The 19,439-nt window shown below is 44.5% G+C and overlaps 1 protein-coding gene across 5 annotated transcripts in view; it reads left to right on the top strand.

Annotated features, from left to right (window-relative positions):
• The first annotated feature begins 3,643 nt into the window (after positions 1-3,643).
• The window catches only part of PARP11 (poly(ADP-ribose) polymerase family member 11), a 33,515-nt gene continuing 17,719 nt past the window's right edge, over positions 3,644-19,439 (top strand). For 2 of the 5 annotated variants that reach the window (XM_075900601.1, XM_075900624.1), the window contains exons 1-4: positions 3,644-3,796; positions 15,497-15,625; positions 15,724-15,844; positions 17,963-18,038. In XM_075900601.1, coding sequence (XP_075756716.1) covers positions 3,776-3,796; positions 15,497-15,625; positions 15,724-15,844; positions 17,963-18,038 — 347 coding nt within the window. In that variant the 5' untranslated portion in view covers positions 3,644-3,775. Of the gene's footprint in view, positions 3,797-4,018; positions 4,111-15,496; positions 15,626-15,723; positions 15,845-17,962; positions 18,039-19,439 lie in introns of those variants that run through there. The other 3 variants (XR_012896408.1, XM_075900618.1, XM_075900611.1) reach the window with 2 other exon arrangements.

Genomic DNA, 19,439 nt, shown 5'->3' with positions numbered 1-19,439 from the left:
GAAGAGGGGAAACCAGAAGCCTTTGGGAAGCAGCCGGACATTCTGGGGAGCTGGGAGCCCAGGCAAAACTCCAGGGCTACGTCTACACTGGCCCCTTTTCCGAAAGGGGCATGCTAATTTTCAACTTCAGAATAGGGAAATCCACGGGGGATTTAAATATCCCCCGTGGGATTTAAATAAAGATGTCCATACTGCTACATGTGGCAGACCCAGAGACACTGCAGAACTGCAGTATTTTCCAGCAGGGGGATGTAGGAATGTTGAACTGCTTTATCACATCATTCTACAATTGCAGGGTTTTAATAAACATGGATTTAAATAAACATGTCCGCCGCTTTTTTTCCGGCTTGGGGAAAAGCCGGAAAAAAGCGTTTAGACTGGCGCGATCCTCCGGAATAAAGCCCTTTTCCGGAGGATCTCTTATTCCTACCTGAAGGTAGGAAGGATTCCGGAGGAATCCCCCCAAGCCGGAAAAAAAGCGGCGGACATGTTTATTTAAATCCCGCGGGGATATTTAAATCCCCCGCGGATTTCCCTATTCTGACTTGCCTGCTTTGCATGCCTCTTCCGTCTTATGTGGCCAGTCTAGACGTAGCCCAGCTGGAAATGGGAAGCCAGAAGTGCATCCCAGTTCAGAGCAAGGAGCCCAGGCAGCAGGTTGGCTTGGAGCAGAGAGCTTGTCAAGACTAACAGCCAACAGCCAAGATAAGTAATACACAGTGTCTGATCATAAACTACATCTCCCTACCTACCAACATAAGCCCTACACCACTCACAGAGGTGGAGTTACTATGTGGCTACGTCTACATTGCAGGCTTCTTACACAAGAACTGTTTTGCGCAAGAGTTCTTGCGCAAAAGGTCTTCGCATCCACACTGCCATGTGCTTTTGTGCAAGGATGTGGACGCTCTCTTGTGCAAGAAAGCCCTGATGGCCATTTTAGCCATAGGGCCGTTGTCACCAACAGATCGATCCGTCCAGGCCCCCCCTGTTTTCCTCTCCACCCCCGAGGAGCCCCACTACCTACCTTCAGCAAAAATGGAGGTAGTGCTGGCTTTCCACGGGTGGACGGAAGTCCTGCAGATTAGCGCCACTTACGGGGGTTCTGGAAATGCGCTGGCTGCTCTGCCGGGCATGCTGCGGGAGGGGGCATCAGCCCTGGAGGAGGAGCACGGTGACTTCCCTGCATCAGCGCAGGAGGGGTGAGTTGGCCCCGGGGCAGGCGCTTGCGGGGTTTCCCTGCGCCGTGGGGTGTGTGTGTGTGTATGTGTGTGTGAGTGTATGTTTTAGCCCCGAGACAGGTGCGTGCAGGGTTTCCCTGCACCACTGGGGAGGGAGGGGGAAAGTTGGGCCCGGAGGAGGCACGTGCCAGCTTCCCTCGGGGGAGAGGGGGAATCCTGGGAGGAGGCAGATGCAGGGGACTATCTGCCTACACTGGCACCCTACCCCGTCTCCACTCCCATGCCCCCACTCTCTACTCCCCTGCCCCCACTCCCCAGTTCCCTCTCCCCAATTACAGAACTCTATCCCCACTCTCCTGCCACAGAACTCTGTCCCCACTTTCGTCCCCACTCCCAGAACTCTGTTCCCACTCCCCTGTCCTGAGCCACAGAACTCTCTCCCCATTCCCATCCCCAGCTACAGAACTCTGTCCCCATTCCCATCCCCACTCCTGTCCCCACTCCCCTGTCCCGAGCCACAGAACTCTGTCCCCACTGGCACCTTGTCCCCAGCTGCAGAACCCTGTCCTCTGCCCTCCCAGCACCCTGTTCCCTCTCCCCTACCCCCAGCCACAGAACTCTGTCCCCACTGGCACCTTGTCCCCAGCTGCAGAACCCTGTCCTCTGCCCTCCCAGCACCCTGTTCCCTCTCCCCTACCCCCAGCCACAGAACTCTGTCCCCACTGGCACCCTGTCTCCTGCCAAAGCACCCACTAGCACCCTTCCCTAGTACTATGTCCCCTGCTCCCACCAACAAAGTTGGGGCCACATTAGGGAAGCCTGGAGGGAGTGGGATTGAAGGAGGGTTTTTTTGCATCTCACTTGTGTGGCCCCAACTGACTTTTCTTGGGTCAGTGACCCCTGACTCAAAACAGGTTCCCTGCCCTTCTCAGAAATAAAGACAATGCAGGAACTTTTTGTTTGACACAGTATTTTATTTAAAAATGAAGCCTGGCCAACAAACCCCAAATTGGGGCCAAGTCCCCATCTTGCCACAGCATCATAACACTTCTGCACTCCCCCTTCTGCCAGACCCTACATCTGAGCCTATCATACACTGGAACCCCCTGCCTTGAGCCCCTCACATACTTAAACCCAAATTCCTGAATCCTCACATCCAGAAGTCTATGGCTTGCTTAGTACCCTAACCCTACATCTGACCCCAACACTGTCCGGCCTGGCACCCCCTCCCTGAGCCAGCGTCCCCTTATCCACCTTCTCCTGCATCCAGATTTCCTCCCAGAACTTGCAACTCTCACCCCTTCCCACATCCAAATCCCTCCTTCCCATCCCAGAGCCTACACATCCTGTCTCAACCCAGTGTGGTTTCGGCTAGACTGCGGGTGTTTTTCAGGATTCCAGAGATATCCCAGAAAAACACTTCTGAATCCAGGGATGCACTGGTTCTTCTGCTTCTTTTAGTGGAAGAGCAAACAATCTTTCGGTCACCCCTATATTCCTCTTTCCATGAGGAATAAGGGGGCTTCCAAAAGAAGGGGTTTTTCTGACATTTGGTCCAGTCTAGACAGGCCAAATGTTGGAAAAACCTCTTCCTACAGAAGAATTGGGGAAAAAAGCAGCAGTATAAGGGTTGGGGATAGCGAGTGATGGAGAAGAGGAGACTAGAGAGGGTGAGGCTTCAAGGAAGGGGCGGGGCGGTAGATCTTGGCTTGTTCTGTCATTTAAAAAGTGATCATGGGTGTAAAAAAGTTGGAGACCACTGTTACAGACTAACAAACCATGTAGATGGTATCATGAGCTTTCATGGGCACAGCCCACTTCTTCAGATGACCAGAGTTATGAATTTAGGATGAAACTCCCAAAAGATGTAAGTTACGCCAGCGTAAGTGGTAGTATGGACACTTTGTACTAGACACAGCCTTGTGGCTAAAAGCAGCTAGTATAGTCATACCATATGTCAGAGGTGGGGAACCTCAGTCCCGGGGGGGCCAGATGAGGCCCCTGGTTTGCCTGGCTCCAGCCCCCCAGGCTCAAGGCTTCTGCACAACATTGGGGAGCCTGCACTGGCACTGGAGGCCTGTGCTGCCCCGCTGTGGGGTTGGAGCACACAAAATCTACAAGTCTGCCCCCCTTCCCCCAGGCTGTGGTGCATAGGGGAATTTGGGGAGTGTCTTTCTCCTTGGCAGCTGGGGGGGGGGCACTGTGGGAGGGGTTATTTGGGGTTTTTTTCCTTCTCACTTGTGTGCGCCCCTGACTGATTTTTCTGAGGGTCAGCGGCCCAGACCCAAAACAGGTTCCCCCCTGCCCTGGGTGTAGCAGGACCCTCCAGGGCGCGCTGGCTCCACTGGCAGCGCCCAGCAAAGCCACGCGAGCACCTCCCTGGCAGCGGGGAGGGGAAAGCAGGCGGGTGGGCGTGGCCTCCATGCAAAGCGCCGCCCGCCACCGCTCGGATTTGCATACGGCCCCGCCCTCTCCGGCCTACCTGTCGCTGTCGCCCCGCCCCCCAGCGCCGCTGACGTTAGCGGAAGCGCCCGGCCTGGCCGGTGACGTCGCGGAGCGGCCGGCCCGGGCCCTGGGCCCCCGGCGCCGGCGGCATGTGGGGGGCGGCTGGTGCGGTGAGTGCCATGGGGGTGGCGCTTCCCGCGCGGGCCCCCCCCCCCGCCCGCGAGCGCCCGCCCCGCGAGGAGGCGGCTTCGCTCACAGCGCCCGGCCCTGCCCGGCAGGGCGGGGCGGGGGCCGTTTTGCCGGGGGGGGGGAATCGGTGCAAGAGTTAACGCCCCGCTACGCCAGCTACGGGCCGGAAGTGACGTTGACAGCAAGCAGCGGGGACGGGGGGGCATCGCCAGGGTCATGCTGGGTCAGGCCGGGGGCTCCCGTAGCCTGGGCCTGGGCCTGGGCGGCCTGAGCTGCTGCTTGTCGCCACTCCCAGGTGCGGGCCCCTGACACTTAGGGCCCCCAGTGTATGGGGTTGTGGCCCTGATCTTGGCTAGCAGCTGTTGATGGGCCTGGCCTGTATTTGGTTCTTTTTTTTTTTAATCCATTGTTATATATTCGGCCCTCAGTAGTGTTGGGAAAGGTTAACTGGTTACTTGGTGAAGCCCTCTAGATGGGTAATGCTTACTGGTTCTGGTTAATTTGTGACTTGTGGAGATGGGGGCAGCTCTCTGTCTGCTATGGGCAGGGGGTTACTCCAGCATTGCACAGGGCCCACTTAGGACAAGGGAGCTCAGGATTCAGGATTGGGGGCTGGCATGCTAGGAGACAGCTTTTACTGACTCCCCTGGAGCCATGTTTTCCCCAATCTCCTGCTGCTGCCTCTGTATCTGAGGTAACGGGGGTGCTGGTGCTCATGGGGAGCTGGCTTTTAAACTGCTCCCTGCAAGCACCAGTTCCCACCTACTCCCAGCAGGAAGGAGGAGGGGCAGGTGGTTTTGTGGGAGCCAGTATGCAGGGGAAGCTGTGCTCTTTGCATCTTCTGACTCCCATTTGCCTGCCTGCACTGCTGCCTCTGTATGAGAGGAAGCAGCATGGGGTGGGGAAGCAGCTCTGTAGGGATTTCCAACATTGTTGGCTCTTTTTGACTAAATCGCCCCTTAAAGAATGCTAAATAGATTATCATAGTTTACATGAATTTGTTTGGTACTTAAGTTAGGCTATACAGCAGTGTTTCTTAAACTTTTTAAGACAGAGGATATAAGTGATAGAAACATACCACTATTTCATGAGAGTTCCTTCAGATCTGTTGCGTGAATACCATCTGCTCCTGGTGACCTATTACTGTTACATGTATCAGTTTGTTCCAAAACTACTACTTTTGACACCCCAATATGGGATAGTTCCTCAGATTTGTCACCTAAAAAGAATGGCTCAGCTGTGGGAATTTCTCATCCTCTGCAGTGATGACCAATGGAAAATTCTGTCTCTGGGTTGTCTTGATTCTTGAATGCCTCTTTAGCACTTCTTTCTTTCAGTGGCCCACCTGATTGTTTGGCAGACTTCTTGCTTGTAGTGTATTTAAATCTTTTTTGCTTTTTAAAACCTTTTAGTTTTTTAGACATGTATTTTGGGGGGATATCTTAAGGATTTTTAAAATCTTCTGACTTTAGCTCACCTGCCATACATATCCCCAAACACTGACCAAAAACCCCACCTTAATTCAAAACTACTTCTACAGACATTTGAGAAACCCTGCCTCACCTATGCTCTCCCACACTTTCTTCATAGCAGGCTTCTTCCCATGTAACGCATTCACTAAGGAAAGATCAGACTACTCCTATTATTTATTTGTATTTCATTAGCTGCCCAGAACCCCAGACATGGAGCCTCATTCTTCTTGGTGATGTACAAATACAAACCAAAAAGACAATCTCTGCCACGTGATGACTAGAAACGGATGGACTGTTGATTTGGTTATATAGATTTGGATGGGAAAGCTTTCACAAAGAAGCAGATCTAGATGATTATGCTCTAGGTTAGTGTGAATTCCTTTTGGAAGTTTTTGTGTAACTCTCCTGTTAGATAAGAGTCCTTTATTTTTCAGTTTGTTTTGTGATCAGCGTTGTCCCAGAAGTATGCAGCATGGATGAAGCATGGATGAAGACAGGTTCAAAATTGTGGATTTCTAGTCCAATAATGTGGAGCATTAAGGCCTTGAACTGAAACTGGAAATGTGCTTGGAGGACAGAAGAGATGTACCCACAGATGTCCAGGCCAGTGAGGAGGTGGACATTGTAAAGAACTTGGGAGAATGCACTCTTTTCAAGTTAGCTCCAAAATAAAGGATATTATAGGAGTCCAGTCTGTAAGTAACAAATGCATAGAACACTGCAAATCCACAGATATCTGCTTTATATTTGTAGATATAAGTGCAGATATCCATGACTCATTTTGGCAGATTCAGGTATAAACTTTGTATTCAGAACCCTGCAGATTTGCATTTTTGCGGCTACGTATGCAGACACAGATTTTGTATCCGCACAGGACTCTACAGATGCATACCATTGTGATCAAATCATTTTCAGGGACCAAGCAGCAAATTGAAAGTCAGAGAAAACTTGTCTTTACTGCCAATGTTACTTCGTGATTTAACATCAATGATGAATCATACAGGACCTGAGATTTCATACTATGTTGATAAATGAGAGGACTTTGGAGATGTCTCCTATGGATGTCAACAGTGCAATTTAATTCCAGGGTTAGTGGAACTTGAATCACCTGACCTGTATTAGGGCACCCTGGATTTGAGCACCTACATTGTATTTTAACCCTGATTAAGAATTTTCTGACCCATGCTTGAGCCTAGGTGCCATCTATATTGCAGTGCACAAGCCAGAGTCAAAGTAACCATATTGCACAGTCCTTAATGCCACATCCCTGAAACGAGGCTGCTCTAGCTGTAGGACCAGGATATGCTGAGGGAAAACATTACTGCCTTCCCTGAACATTATGAAGAAGCAGCTCACTTTGCAAAAGGGTTGATTGGGTTGCTCTCCATTGCAAACTGAGGAGGCTGATCGAGTACTTTCAAATCAATGATCAAAATGGGTTAATATAGACTTGAGTTGCTGTAGTTTGCAGTGGGGTTGTGGCTTCCGTTTTCAGTAGAGTGGATTGCAGATTGCTGGGATAGAAAAGACTAAAGAAGTTATCCACTGGAATTATGGAATACTTTTGGATAACTCCCAGGACCTAAGACAAGCAAGGCTGTATCTATGCTTCAAAGCAGGAGGACGTGAACCCTGGCTCTCAGCTTGACTCGAACGTGGACTCGGCTTTGCCTTATTTTGAGGTTGGATCCTCCAGCCCTGCAGTATTTCTTCATTTTGCTCTGAGTCAGTTATACTTGCAAGAATTGTGACCTGCTTGTGATGGTACTGGATATATTGTAGAATATGAGAGATGCAACTGGGGTTCATTGGTGTACTGTTGGTGGTAGGGATGTAAGCGACTAGTCGACAATCCAATAAGCAACAGCTTATTGGAGAGTTGATTAGATCCTTGACTAGTTGCTTCTGCTCCCTTGCAGAGGCAACAAGCAGCAGAGCAGTTGTTGGTGCTGGGGAGAGCCTACTTAAAATCTGGTCCATCCCCCCCAACCAGCATTGTCTCCACACAGGGCAGGGGAGTAGAGGGGAGCAGGCGCTAGTTGGGAAAAGGCTGTGGGGCTGTGGTGTGTGAGGGGGAAATCTCGCTCCCCTGGGGTACAGAGCCCCCAGAAGGGTCCGAGGCCGGAGGTCAAATCAGTGAGGCAGGAGAGAAACCTAGAAGAGAAAACTTTATGATGCATGCATGCAGGCTGTCACACCAAGAGCGAAGCAGCACTGACAGACAGATTCAGGGATTCTTTATACAGTATGTTCAGACAGCTCAGTTGTGGATTGTTTTTCTTTAACATATCAAAGTCTCAGCAGAAGCACTCTGAGACTTCTGTTCACCCCAGGAGTGCTAGAAGTAAGTTTTACAGAACAAAGCCATATGAGAATGTGGAGTGGAGAAGTCTACAAGGCAAACTGTGACAAAGATAAGGGTTTACATGACAAATTGTGACAGACTAGGAGTATCCATGAACTTGAGATAGGAGGCATTGTAAGGGTCTTGATTAGAGCTAATTTGATTTCTCTCTGTTACCCACCCAGAGAAATAAAAAAGCAAATTGAAAGAGCCAGACGAATACCTAGAAACCATCTACTTCAAGACAGACCCAAGAAAACCAACAATAGAACACCACTTGTCATCACCTACAACCCCCAATTTAAACCTGTCCAACACATTATCAATAAACTACAGCCTATATTGGAACAGGATACCATACTCAAAGAGGCTCTGGGAGACAGACCCATAGTCTCCTATAGACAACCACTTAACCTCAAAATGATTCTTACCAACCACCACAGGACATACCACACTAATACCAACCCTGGTACCTTCCCTTGCAACAAACCCCGTTGTCAGCTTTGTCCACATATTCATTCTGCTGATACCATTATTGGACCTAACCAAGTGAGTTATAAGGTCAAGAACACATATTCCTGCGCATCCAGAAATATAATCTATGCTATCATGTGCCGAAAGTGTCCGTCTGCTATGTACATTGGACAAACATCTCAGACACTTCGCCAAAGGATTAATGCCCACAAAACAGATATCAGACAAGATCACAAAGAGAAAACAGTTTCTTGCCACTTTAACCAGAAAGGACACTCTCTAAATGACTTAGCCACCTGCATTCTGCTACAAAGACCTTTTACATCTGCACTTGAAAGGGAATCCTCTGAACTGTCATTCATGTTAAAATTCGACACTTGCCAACAAGGACTTAACAAGAATTTGAACTATCTCACCCATTACCAAGACAGTTTCCCCAATTATCACCTGTAATACCATTAACTCACAAACATCCCACTCTCCCTATCTTTAATATCATCAATTCACAGACACTTACCTTCCTTCCTCCCCCTCCCCCCCCCGCATCCCCCTTCTGTTCTGCAATGTGATTTGTCCTTTTCATATTTGTTCATTTTTTTAATTGTATCCTTTGGTATATATGGTTGTGACTACTTTCTTCTACTATTTGATCTGAGGAAGTGGGTCTGGCCCACGAAAGCTCATCATCTAATAAACCATCTTGTTAGTCTTTAAAGTGCTACATTGTCCTGCATTTTGTTACAGGGAGAGAGGCCTGGAAAACTTTTTAACCCTTACAGCAGTTTTCTTTTAGCAAGTTATGATTTCTGCACAGTCCTCCCTTAGACACAATTGGAGTTATTTGATTTTCCCCACATGTGCAGTGGGAGGACCCAACGTGAGCTGGGCCAGCTGATTCCCAGCTCGTGCCAGGTCCCTCTCCTTTGCTTTATCCTTTTTAATGTATTAAGGACCTCTGGCTCTTAACATATTTAAAAGGCAGAGCTGCAGTAGGGTTAGTTTCCGGGACCAGGAGCTAACCCCTCTGCGGCTCCCCTACTTATCGACTAATCAACGGATTTTCCATTCACTGGTCGATTAGTTGAGAACATAAGAACGGCCATACTGAGTCAGACCAAATGTCCATCTAGCCCAGTATCCTGTCTCTCCACAGTGGCCAGTACCAAATGCCTCAGAGGGAGTGAACACACAACAGGTAATTTCACATTATCCCTCTCCTGTCATCCATTTCCAGACAAACAGAGGCTAGGGACACCATTCCAACCCATCCTGGCAAATAGTCATTGATGGACCTAACCTCCATGAATCTGTGGAGCTCTTTTTTGAACCCTGGTAAAGTCCTAGTCTTCACCACATCATCTGTCAAGGAGTTCCACAGGTTGACTGTATGCTGAATGAATTAAACTTCTTTTTGCTTGTTTTAACCTGCTGCCTATTACAGTAAACTTCTGATAATCCGCACCTTTAGGACCCAGGGTGTGCCGGATTATCAGATATGCCGGACTATCGGAAGGGGGGGCTATGAGGGTTCTGGCCCCAGATCCCTCATAGCCCCCCCCTTCCGATAGTCCGGCTCTGCCCCAAGCGTCCCTGATTCAGCCTTGGCGAGGCGAGACCAACCTGGCAGCACCCCAGCTGCTCTGCCCCAGGTGTTCCCAAGTCAGCTGCTGCTGAAACTGATCAGCGGCTGACTCCAGGAAGCCTGAGGCAGAGCTGCTCTGCCACGGGCTTCCTGGAGTCAGCCGCTGGTCAGTTTCAGCAGCGGCTGAATCAGGACGCCTGGGACAGGCGGGTTGGTCCCACCGGGTTGGTCCCTGGCTTCCCCGATTCAGCCGCTGGTCAGTTTTAGCAGCGGCTGATCGGGGAAGCTGGGGGCAGAGCAGCTCCAATGGTCCGGCTGCCCGGAGCACTTCCGGGTTCCTGATGGTGCCGGACCATCAGATGCTGGACCATCGGAGTTTTACTGTAATTTCATTTGGTGACCCTTAGTTTTTAAGTTGTGGGAATGAGTAAATAAGTTTTCCTTATTCACTTTTTCCACACCATTCATGATTTTATAGACCTCTCTCATATCCCCCCCGCCCCCCCGTGTCCTCTTTTCTCAGATGAAAAGTCCAAGTCTTTTTAATCTCTCCATATGGGATCTGTTCCAAACCCCTAATCTCCCCCCCCCCCCTTTCTCAAAGGTCTTATTCTCTATCCCTTTTTTAATGATTCCTAACATTCTATTTGCTTTTTTGACTGCCGCTGCACCCTGAGTGGATGATTGCAGAGAACGATTTGCAATGACTCCAAGATCTCTCTTGAGTAGTTGTAGGTAAATTAGTCCCCATTATATTGTATGTATAGTTGGAATTATTTTTCCGATGTGCATTCCTTTACATTTATCAGCATTAAATTTCATTTGCCATTTTGTTTGTTAAATTCTGTGTAACGTCACTAGTTAGTAGCTGAGCCTATGTCATCTTTCCAGTTGTCCAGGGGCTTTGTGTCTATGTTGAAGGGGATGGGGGAAGATGGATTCATTGAGATGCTCTCTGAGGGTCATCAAGAAGAGGTTGGAGCCATTGCCACCTACTCCAGGTATATGCCCAGGGTAGGAGCACTTTATGGTCAACAGTGTTGGAAGCTATTGAGTCTTTGAATTGTAGCCTTCCATTGCAATGCAAAGGTTTGGGGTTTTATGTCTGCTGTAATCTCAGAGTTGATTGCGAGGCATCCTTGATGTTAACCATTGACATGTAATTTTGGAGTTTTGTTGTCATTAGTATTTAAATATTTTTGCGTAGGAATAAGAGGTTGGGAAGGTAATTTGAACTGAGTATGTTCTTTTTGAATACTGGGTAGGCTATTACATTTTTCAAGGACAATGGGATACCTGCATTTATAATATCCATTTATAAATTTTAAGTTTCTTTTCACTAACTTTCGCAAGCCAAGATCTGGTATATATCACTTTTGCATGCAGAGAGTTAAATGTTTGTAAGGGCTTGCAACCATGTTGGTGTGTGTGTGAAGGACTCTGCTGGGGACGGTGTGACAGTTAATGTTGTATGGTTCAATTCCAGATTTTCAGCCTTAGCAAGTCTTCTCACGTTTGTTTGATGATTTCTGCAAAGTAGGATGAATGCTCTGTCAGTGGTTGGGGCTTCAGTCTTTCAATCTTGGTTTGTTGATGTAGAATAAATAAGTTGTCAATTTCTGTGACTGTTTATTCTTTTTCTATGCTAACTCTTTTAAAGTATACTGACATCTCTCTGTAAGTACACTTAATGATTAGAATGCCACTTCTGTTATGCTGGAGATGAAGCTCTGATGCTGTTGCAGAGAAAGAAATGAGGTCTGTATGTTCTTGTCTCCAAATTCCCTAACAATGTAAGTAGTGTTGATTGGAGACTTGCACATTTTACTGACATACCTAGCAGACTAAGGTGTTTTTCGAATGTTTACAAACAAAACAGAAAATTTCAAATATATATAATATTGCTAAGCATAAACATACCTAAGTTCAAGAGTACTGAATTCGTTTTCTTTCAACTTGATCTAATGAGATCTGTGATACAAACCCGTCCAAATTTGCCATGTCTAGCTTCATCAATTTTTGAGTTATTCAAGCACAGCATTTCTGATAGACCTATACAGACAAAACATGTTCTGTTCTCCCTCTCCTCCTGCCTTAATAGAATTAAAAAAAAAAAAAAAAAAGCTTGTTTTATGTTTGCTCCATCTTCCTTCCTTCGGGTCTCCCCTCTTCCCGATTATAGATTTTAAAAAATACTTTTTAAAAGAGGCTGTTAAATGAAAGCTGGAATTCAACCTTAACCTCAGACGAGACCAAGGAAATGCTTGTTGGATGGTAAAAACAGTTGGAAGAATAATCAGATGATTACATCTCCCTCAGTGAGAATGTGGGGAGTTGACGAACATAGCGTCAATTTATATAGTGCAATTTATATAGCTTAATTTACATTATTCAGATTATTTATTTTTTTGTTAGAAAATAGTAACAGGTTTGGGGGAGTGGATAGAACCCTGTGACAGACTGGGCCGGGTTGGGGTACCTCTCATGGTGTCTGCTCAGGGCGAATTGCTCAAAACCAGGGCTTACAGCCCCTGTCTGGAGACTTTTCCCAAACAGGCCACAAACCAGTCACACCGAGTGCTTCAGCTGCCAATCTGGCCAGCAGGAAGCCTCAGGAGCAAAACCCCTCAGACACACCAGCTCTCCCTGTGCCACAGTCAGCCCTGGGCCTTACACACAGGTGAGGGGTTATAGAACCCAATCTCACCCACCCGGAACAGGTTCTCCCGGACCCAAAGAACCAGCCACAGCTCCCTGGTCAATTTACACTTTAGATCTTACCCACAAGAGCATGCTGGGCCAATCCTTTAGAATAGCTGTGGCTCACTCGTGGCTCGGAGCCTCATGCGGCTCTTCCACTCTCCCGCCGTGTCAGTGCGGCTCACAAAGCTGCCCCTGTGGCTCACGAAGCTGCCCCTGTGGCTCGCAAAGCTGCCCCCATGCCCTTGAGAGTGGCACCCGCCTCCTAGCTCTCCTGTGCTCACTGGGGCAGGGGAGCCATCTAGTGCTTCCAATATGGTGTGAGCCTGCTGAGTCCAAAAAGCATAGAAATGTGCTTCTCGCAGGCCTTTTTTTTCCCCCCTCTACAACTTTTGGTGGCTTCCTTCCCCCTCTTTCTCCCTCTACAACTTTGCCTTGGCTCTTCACGTTGGATCCACTAATATCTTGGCTCTTTGTCAAGAATGGGTTGGTCACCCCTGCTTTAGAATCTAAAGGTTTATTAACAAAAGAAAGAGAAGATTGAGAGTAAGGTTATTAAGGAGACTACATTACATGCACCAATCACCAAGTTCTTGATGCAGGCTTGTAGCAGAGATGTTACAAACTGCTATCTTAAAAGTCTCTGGTGTACGTCCTATATCAGGATGGGTCGACAATCCTTCCTGGCTCTCTGTTCCTCACAGGGCTGCATCTAGGTTCAGTATCAGAATGGAAGACAAAATGGGGTCTGCCTCATGGCACTTTATATCCATTCTTGGTACCTTCCAAGCTGGAGGTCAAGTGACCTATCCCTGTGTTCCATGCCAGCAGCCATAAGATACTGACTGGTTTGCAGGTTTCCAGATACATTCCTCAGGTGTATATTGGCCACCTTGAGAGCCATTGTTTTTGGGGCCCTGCTAATTTTCATAGTCATTGACTGAACAATCCTTTACAACAAGCAACCCAGGCCCATTGCTCTGTCTCAGACAGAGAACATTCACAATACCAGCACAGAGTCCATATTCATAACTCCATATATAAACATCACACAAGTACATGAATAGCATACATAGAATCAGTAAAACATAAGCTTTCATTTGACACCTCACATGGCCCCCTTTGTATAGACTTTGGGGCAACCCCCCCCCCATGTGTGCAGCAGTGATCTGGCTGCTCCCCTTAAAATCCAATAAAGTGACAAACCCCATCTGCTTTTGTGTGTCTAAGTAGCAGCAATGGCCAGAAGCAGTATTTGTGTGTGAGTGTTTGGCTAGAAGATTCTGACCTTTTCTTTGGACTCTGGTGTGATTATCTGTGCCTCAAAATTAGATTACGTTAACCGACCTCTTTGTGGGACTACATTTTGGAGACTATTCAAAATCTTCAGCTTGCTTGACTGTGTGTATTGATTTAAATCATTGTCAGCAACCTTCATTTAAATAAACAATTTTAATCTTGTATTTATACTTTTTAGTTATATATAAAACTTCTTGTAGGACAACATAATGATGTCATCACATCATCTTTGTCCACAGAAGCCAAGCCCCACCCACTTCCAGCCTGGCATTCCCTGGTGGCTGGGTGGTCAGAGCCCAAGCCAGGGCTGTCACGGTCTCGACCCTGCCCTTCCCGGCAGCTGGGGTGGGGGAGAGCCAGGGCTACGTATCCCCACAGAGAGGGGAGTTGACAAGCATAGCGTCAATTTATATAGTGCAATTTATATAGCTTAATTTACATTATTCAGATTATTTATTTTTTTGTTAGAAAATAGTAATGGATATATTTCTCATTTACTACTTGATTTATTTTAATTTGTAAAAGCTTTATTTGAATGTAAACTGAGTCAATTAAAATTGCACAAAAGCAGCATTTACAGATTATAAGTTAAATAAAACAGCCTTAATTTGCTGGACAGATAAAGAAAAAAAGTTCTTCAAAACATATTTTGCATTTAAAAATAAAAAAAGACTGTATTGCTGTCATCAGTGGATTGATCAGATTATTTCTGGTCACCATGTCCTTCAGGATTTTAGAACTAATAGATTTCATTCTCTCTTACACATTTTTATTCAGAGAGTAGGGGAATGGAGGTGGGGAAACTAAGCTTTCCTGATTTGAAACTAAGCTTTCCGTTGGCTTCTTAACTGTGAATGAACTAATCGTTGAACTGAATTAGTTGACTAAATGGAAAGAACATATTTCCCTTGTACCTGCAGAAGAGCGCACTTCTGTCAAAAGCTGATTTAGCACTTCAACGGACTCTGATTTCCGGTACTTAGGTAGCAAGCTCAACTAGTACAGTAGTATGACTTGCTTGAACATATGAGAGCTAATGTGTGCTTCTTAATATTTTTATGTAATTTAAATTATTTTAGTAGATTGTAGCAAATTTAAGCTTTATGCCTTAACGGAGGTTGTCATAATTGCAGATTTCAATAGGTTTATTTTAAAAAATCAGTATTTAATTTAAGCAAAAATATAGATTTAAGTTTTGAAAAATCTTTTTTTTTTAATTGGGTATTTATTCATCCAGTTCCTTGTTCAACAGTATTTTTTTACAGTTGATGTGTTAAATCTGTGTTGGATTCTGTCTGTTGCCTAGTGAAATGTAAGGTATCGGTTTTTAATTGAAAGATCCTAAATGGCTGGGATTACTGAAGAAATGTTCCTTCTTTTGTGGCATTATAGCAAGTGAGACTTGTGGAGCTAGCAATAGCCAAACATAACTGGAATCGGGTTGCAGGTAGGGCTTCAACTCCAGGACTCACTTTCTCTCTCTCCTTGGTTGCACACAGCTTGAGTCTGTTGACTTTCAGGACATTCTTAAGGCCTGTATTTTTTTTTTTTCTTTCAGGTATTTAAGAAAGACATGGAAGAGAGGGGTTTAAGCCTGTTTATGGAGCAGTATTTTTTAAGCTAGACAGATAGCAGAGTGAAGAAATGTCTAAGGATATTGTACCTGTCTTTCTTGCCCTATACAGTAACATTTAATAAACAGTTTTCTTTTTCAGTTGTGTGTTAATTTAATAAAGACAGACTGGGGTTTCTGAAAAAACAGATTTAAAGAAATAGTGGATTTTCACATGAGATTTTTTTGATATTTCAGGAAATGCTTCAAAGACCACCAGAAGAATTATCTTCAAAAATGGAGATTCCTGAGGAGGAGATGGATACATCTGATACCCAGTGGGGTTGGTTTTACTTGGCTGAATGTGGCAAATGGCATATGTTTCAGGTATATAAACAGAGAATTATTTTATCTATGATAATTTCCACATTGTCAAATATACTGTATTTAAACATTTAAAATGTCTTTTCTGGTTTGTTTTGAAGACTGATTCAAACACTCAGTGTTCAGTTAGCAGTGAAGACATTGAAAGGAGCTTCAAAATTAACCCAGAAGGCTCTGTTTCTTTTACTACTGCAAAATTTAACTACAAGTTAGACTTTCCAGGTATGTTTTTTTTCTAACAATGAAGTATTTATATATTTGTCGGCTTCTCTTGACAAGAATTGACTAGTACATATTGCATGCTGTTGGCCTCATCCAGCTCTGGTATTGTAGTGCTAAAAAAGCATGATTAGGACAGCCTTCTTTATATGAATGTACATCTAACTAACTACATAAAATGTTAAATGGTTCAGCCTTCTAGCTTTGTTGTAAGTGGCATACCCTGTTCAGTAATGCTGGTGTTTGTCCTGTCTCCTCTCACATGAGATATGAGTAGTTCTGTGCCATATGCTCAGAAAAATTAAAATGCCAACAGTTTAACTTCGGAATATCCATGCAGCAAATGTTGCAGAAAACAATTTTCTGTCTTCTGCACAAACTCCGTACAAGTTATGTTGATAAAGTGATTATATAATTCAGCTGGGAGATACTTTAACTCCTAACTCTGTTAAATTATATCGGATGCTCTGAAGAATATATCTGAAAATTATTTTAGATCAGGGGAAGCAAAACAAGGCTTCTGGGCCAGATCCAGCCTGCCAACATTCTGTGGTCCGTTGGGAGCCTCGAACAGGTTTACTGCCTGCCCCATCCCTGCCCACTACTCAGAGCAGCCAGCTGTGGGGGATCATGTGTTTCTCTGAGTGGCCATGAGCCGGTGGCAGGAGGGAGGTGTCATGTATTGCCCCCACCGTCAGCCCAATCTTGCCACTCTCGTTGGCTGGAAAACAGCCACTCAGAGCTATCTGCCATCTGCTGTTTTGAATGCCATGGAAGGCAAGGAGTCTGCCTGAGTGGCCTGCTGGCTGGGAGACACCTTGATATGCATTTTCTAACTAGTGTCTGTTTCTGGCACCCCAGTCCCTCTTCTATACCTCTACCCCCACATAACCCAAATTCCCTGCACCTCTGCCTCAGGTCACAACCACCTCCCAGGCCTTGCACCCCCTCCTATGCTCCTCCTTCAGGTCAGAATCCTCTCCTGCACTCATACCCATACCTCTTTCTTAGATTTGGTACCCCCTCATGTATCCCATTTCCCTAGTCCAGGTCACAGTTCCCCTCCTTCACCCAGACTCCATCCCAGACAATTTCCTATACTCCATTCCCCTATCCCAAGCTCTCTTCTGCATTTAACCTCACCACCTCCATTAATATCATGGACGAATACGTCTCTTGACCACGTACCAAATTCTTGGAGTTCCCCTCCCCCATCAAAAATTATTGCCTACTCCTGCTTTAGGTAAAGCTCTCTTATGTCTATATTGTATGTACTCTTTATCACAGGTTACTATTGGTTTCCAGCATAGTTACTATGTAGTTAATTTTAAATACATTTATTTGTGAAGAAAGCTCTGATGTAGTAGCTTCTCATTCTAAAATATTTCAAATATTGCACTTACACTTTCATCTGTTTTTTGAGATTAAAATGGTCAAAGACCTGTCATTATGCTCAGGTGATGTAGGTGTTCAATTTTGCAGGTAGCAGCCTATAGTTTTGTAGTGATGGAGTGTTATAACAATATGTACATTCAGGCAATATTTGTTTAAATAATTTTTGTAATAGCTTGTTTAGAGACTACTTTTAAAAAGTAGATTTTTGTAAACTTTTAAAATCTTGAATCTTTGATTTAAAATGCTAAAGGAATCTTGTTAACCATAACATAATTTTCACCATAGTATGAATGTAGTGTAACATTTATATTTAAATGTGGTACAAAGGTGTTAGTTTCTTCACTGCATTAGAATGAGAATTTAGATGTAGAAGTCCAGAGTATAATCCTGGCCTTATTAAATCAGTGTGAGTGTTGCTATTGTGTTGAATGTGTCTGGATTTCACCACTAGTGCATATGTATTGTCTGTCTTAAATATTTTCTTAATATTAATTCCCATGGTATATGGGAATATGCTAATGTTTGAGCATTCTAGTATTAGTAGTATTGGAGAATAATGTTTTGAAATATTGCTCTTAAATCTTAACTAGTTAACATGCAAGACAGTAATTCCTATCAGGTAACTATAAAAATGTCATTTTCTGGGAAATTTGTGATGTCTAAACACTTTTCATTTCTGTAGATTGAATGTTTCTGGAACTCATTTAATTTTCATTTTATATACAGCGATGAAACAGACTAATCTAACCACTGGAAAACAGCGTCCAATAAAGAGAGCTCCGTTTTCTATCAGTGCTTTCAGGTGAGAACTAAAGATGGTTCATTGTTGTTTTCATTCCTCTAGTAAGATGAGCCAGAAACATTTAAATATTTCTTCATTATATTTTATCCCTCTCAAATTAAATTTGAGGAGGCAGATTACAGAAAGAAAGCGAAGGAGGAGGAAATCTGGGAGAGGAAGAATAACAAAAAAACATTGCCTTTTAGAGAAATTAAGTAACCTGGGAAAAAAGAATAATTTGCCAAATATATTAAACAGTAAGGCCATGTTTCCACAAGGTTCTTAAACACATGTCCAACTTCAAGCATGTGAGTAATCCTCTTGACGTACTTAAGTACCTTGCTGAATCAGAGTTTAATACTAGAGAAGCATGAAATAACAGCCATGGCCTGAGAGAGGAGTTTGGTCATTATTTTTAATTTTCTATTTTAACTGATTTTAAAATTATATATTAAATTATTTGTATAAATCAACCCAGACTAAGGGGTAGATTTAACTCTTGACCTGCACCTTTTGTAGTTAGTAATTTATACCAATGTGGACATAAATCACTATCAAATCAGAATACAAAGGTGATTTTGGTCCTAGGAGTGCAGTCACCTTGAGTTCTGAACATTTGTCGTCTTGCATTTTGACCAGTCATTAACCATAAACTGTGGAGATGTGTTGGTGTTTGAGGTTGTTCAATAAATAAAATAACATACTCTTTGCATTGCTGTTTCCTTGGTTGTGACCAGCTAGATTGTAGGGTTTTCAAATGCTTTTTTAGAACTTTAAAGCTCAAAATTTCAATCCAATTTCACTGTCCGGCAGAAGTTGTCCAGCATTAGGAACTGTAATATAAACACAGTGTTTGTACACTGAAATTCCAGAAAAGCTTCTATTTTTAATAGTTCAGCTGTTTACAGTTCTTATATTCTTTAATCAGTATAATTCAGTCAGCGACTGTATATATGCAACTTTGGAGCATTTCCCTTATGTGTGTATGTCTTTGGCTCACATTCTGTAGTAGAACATGGTTCTAGTATATCTGTTAGTAAAGCTTCACAGTATGATACCAAAGGAGATGCAGATGTTATATTTCTTAGGTCATTGTATAATTGAATTTGGTATGCCATATGTAATACTGGTCCTTTCTTTTTCTGTGCTGTTATATCATTTCTAATTTTCATTACATTGCCTAATTTTTCTAGTTTCTGTGGCTTGGTATTAACATTTTCATATATGGCATAACTGTTAAAATGATACATCATCATAAGAGTCAGGCCATAATTTTAAAACATGTTTACCTACATTTAGGCATCTATATCCATGTTTAGGTACTTAAAAGAGTTGGTGTTTGGAGATCCTGACCATTTTCCACTCCTGTTGACTTCAGACCACTTAAGCACCCCCTAAATATAAATGAAGATGCCTTTATCT

This window comes from Pelodiscus sinensis, chromosome 1, assembly GCF_049634645.1.
Source record: "Pelodiscus sinensis isolate JC-2024 chromosome 1, ASM4963464v1, whole genome shotgun sequence".
Lineage (NCBI taxonomy): Eukaryota > Metazoa > Chordata > Testudines > Trionychidae > Pelodiscus > Pelodiscus sinensis.
The sequence above is the reverse complement of the archived record's forward strand: the minus strand, read 5'-3'. Positions and strand labels throughout refer to the sequence as shown.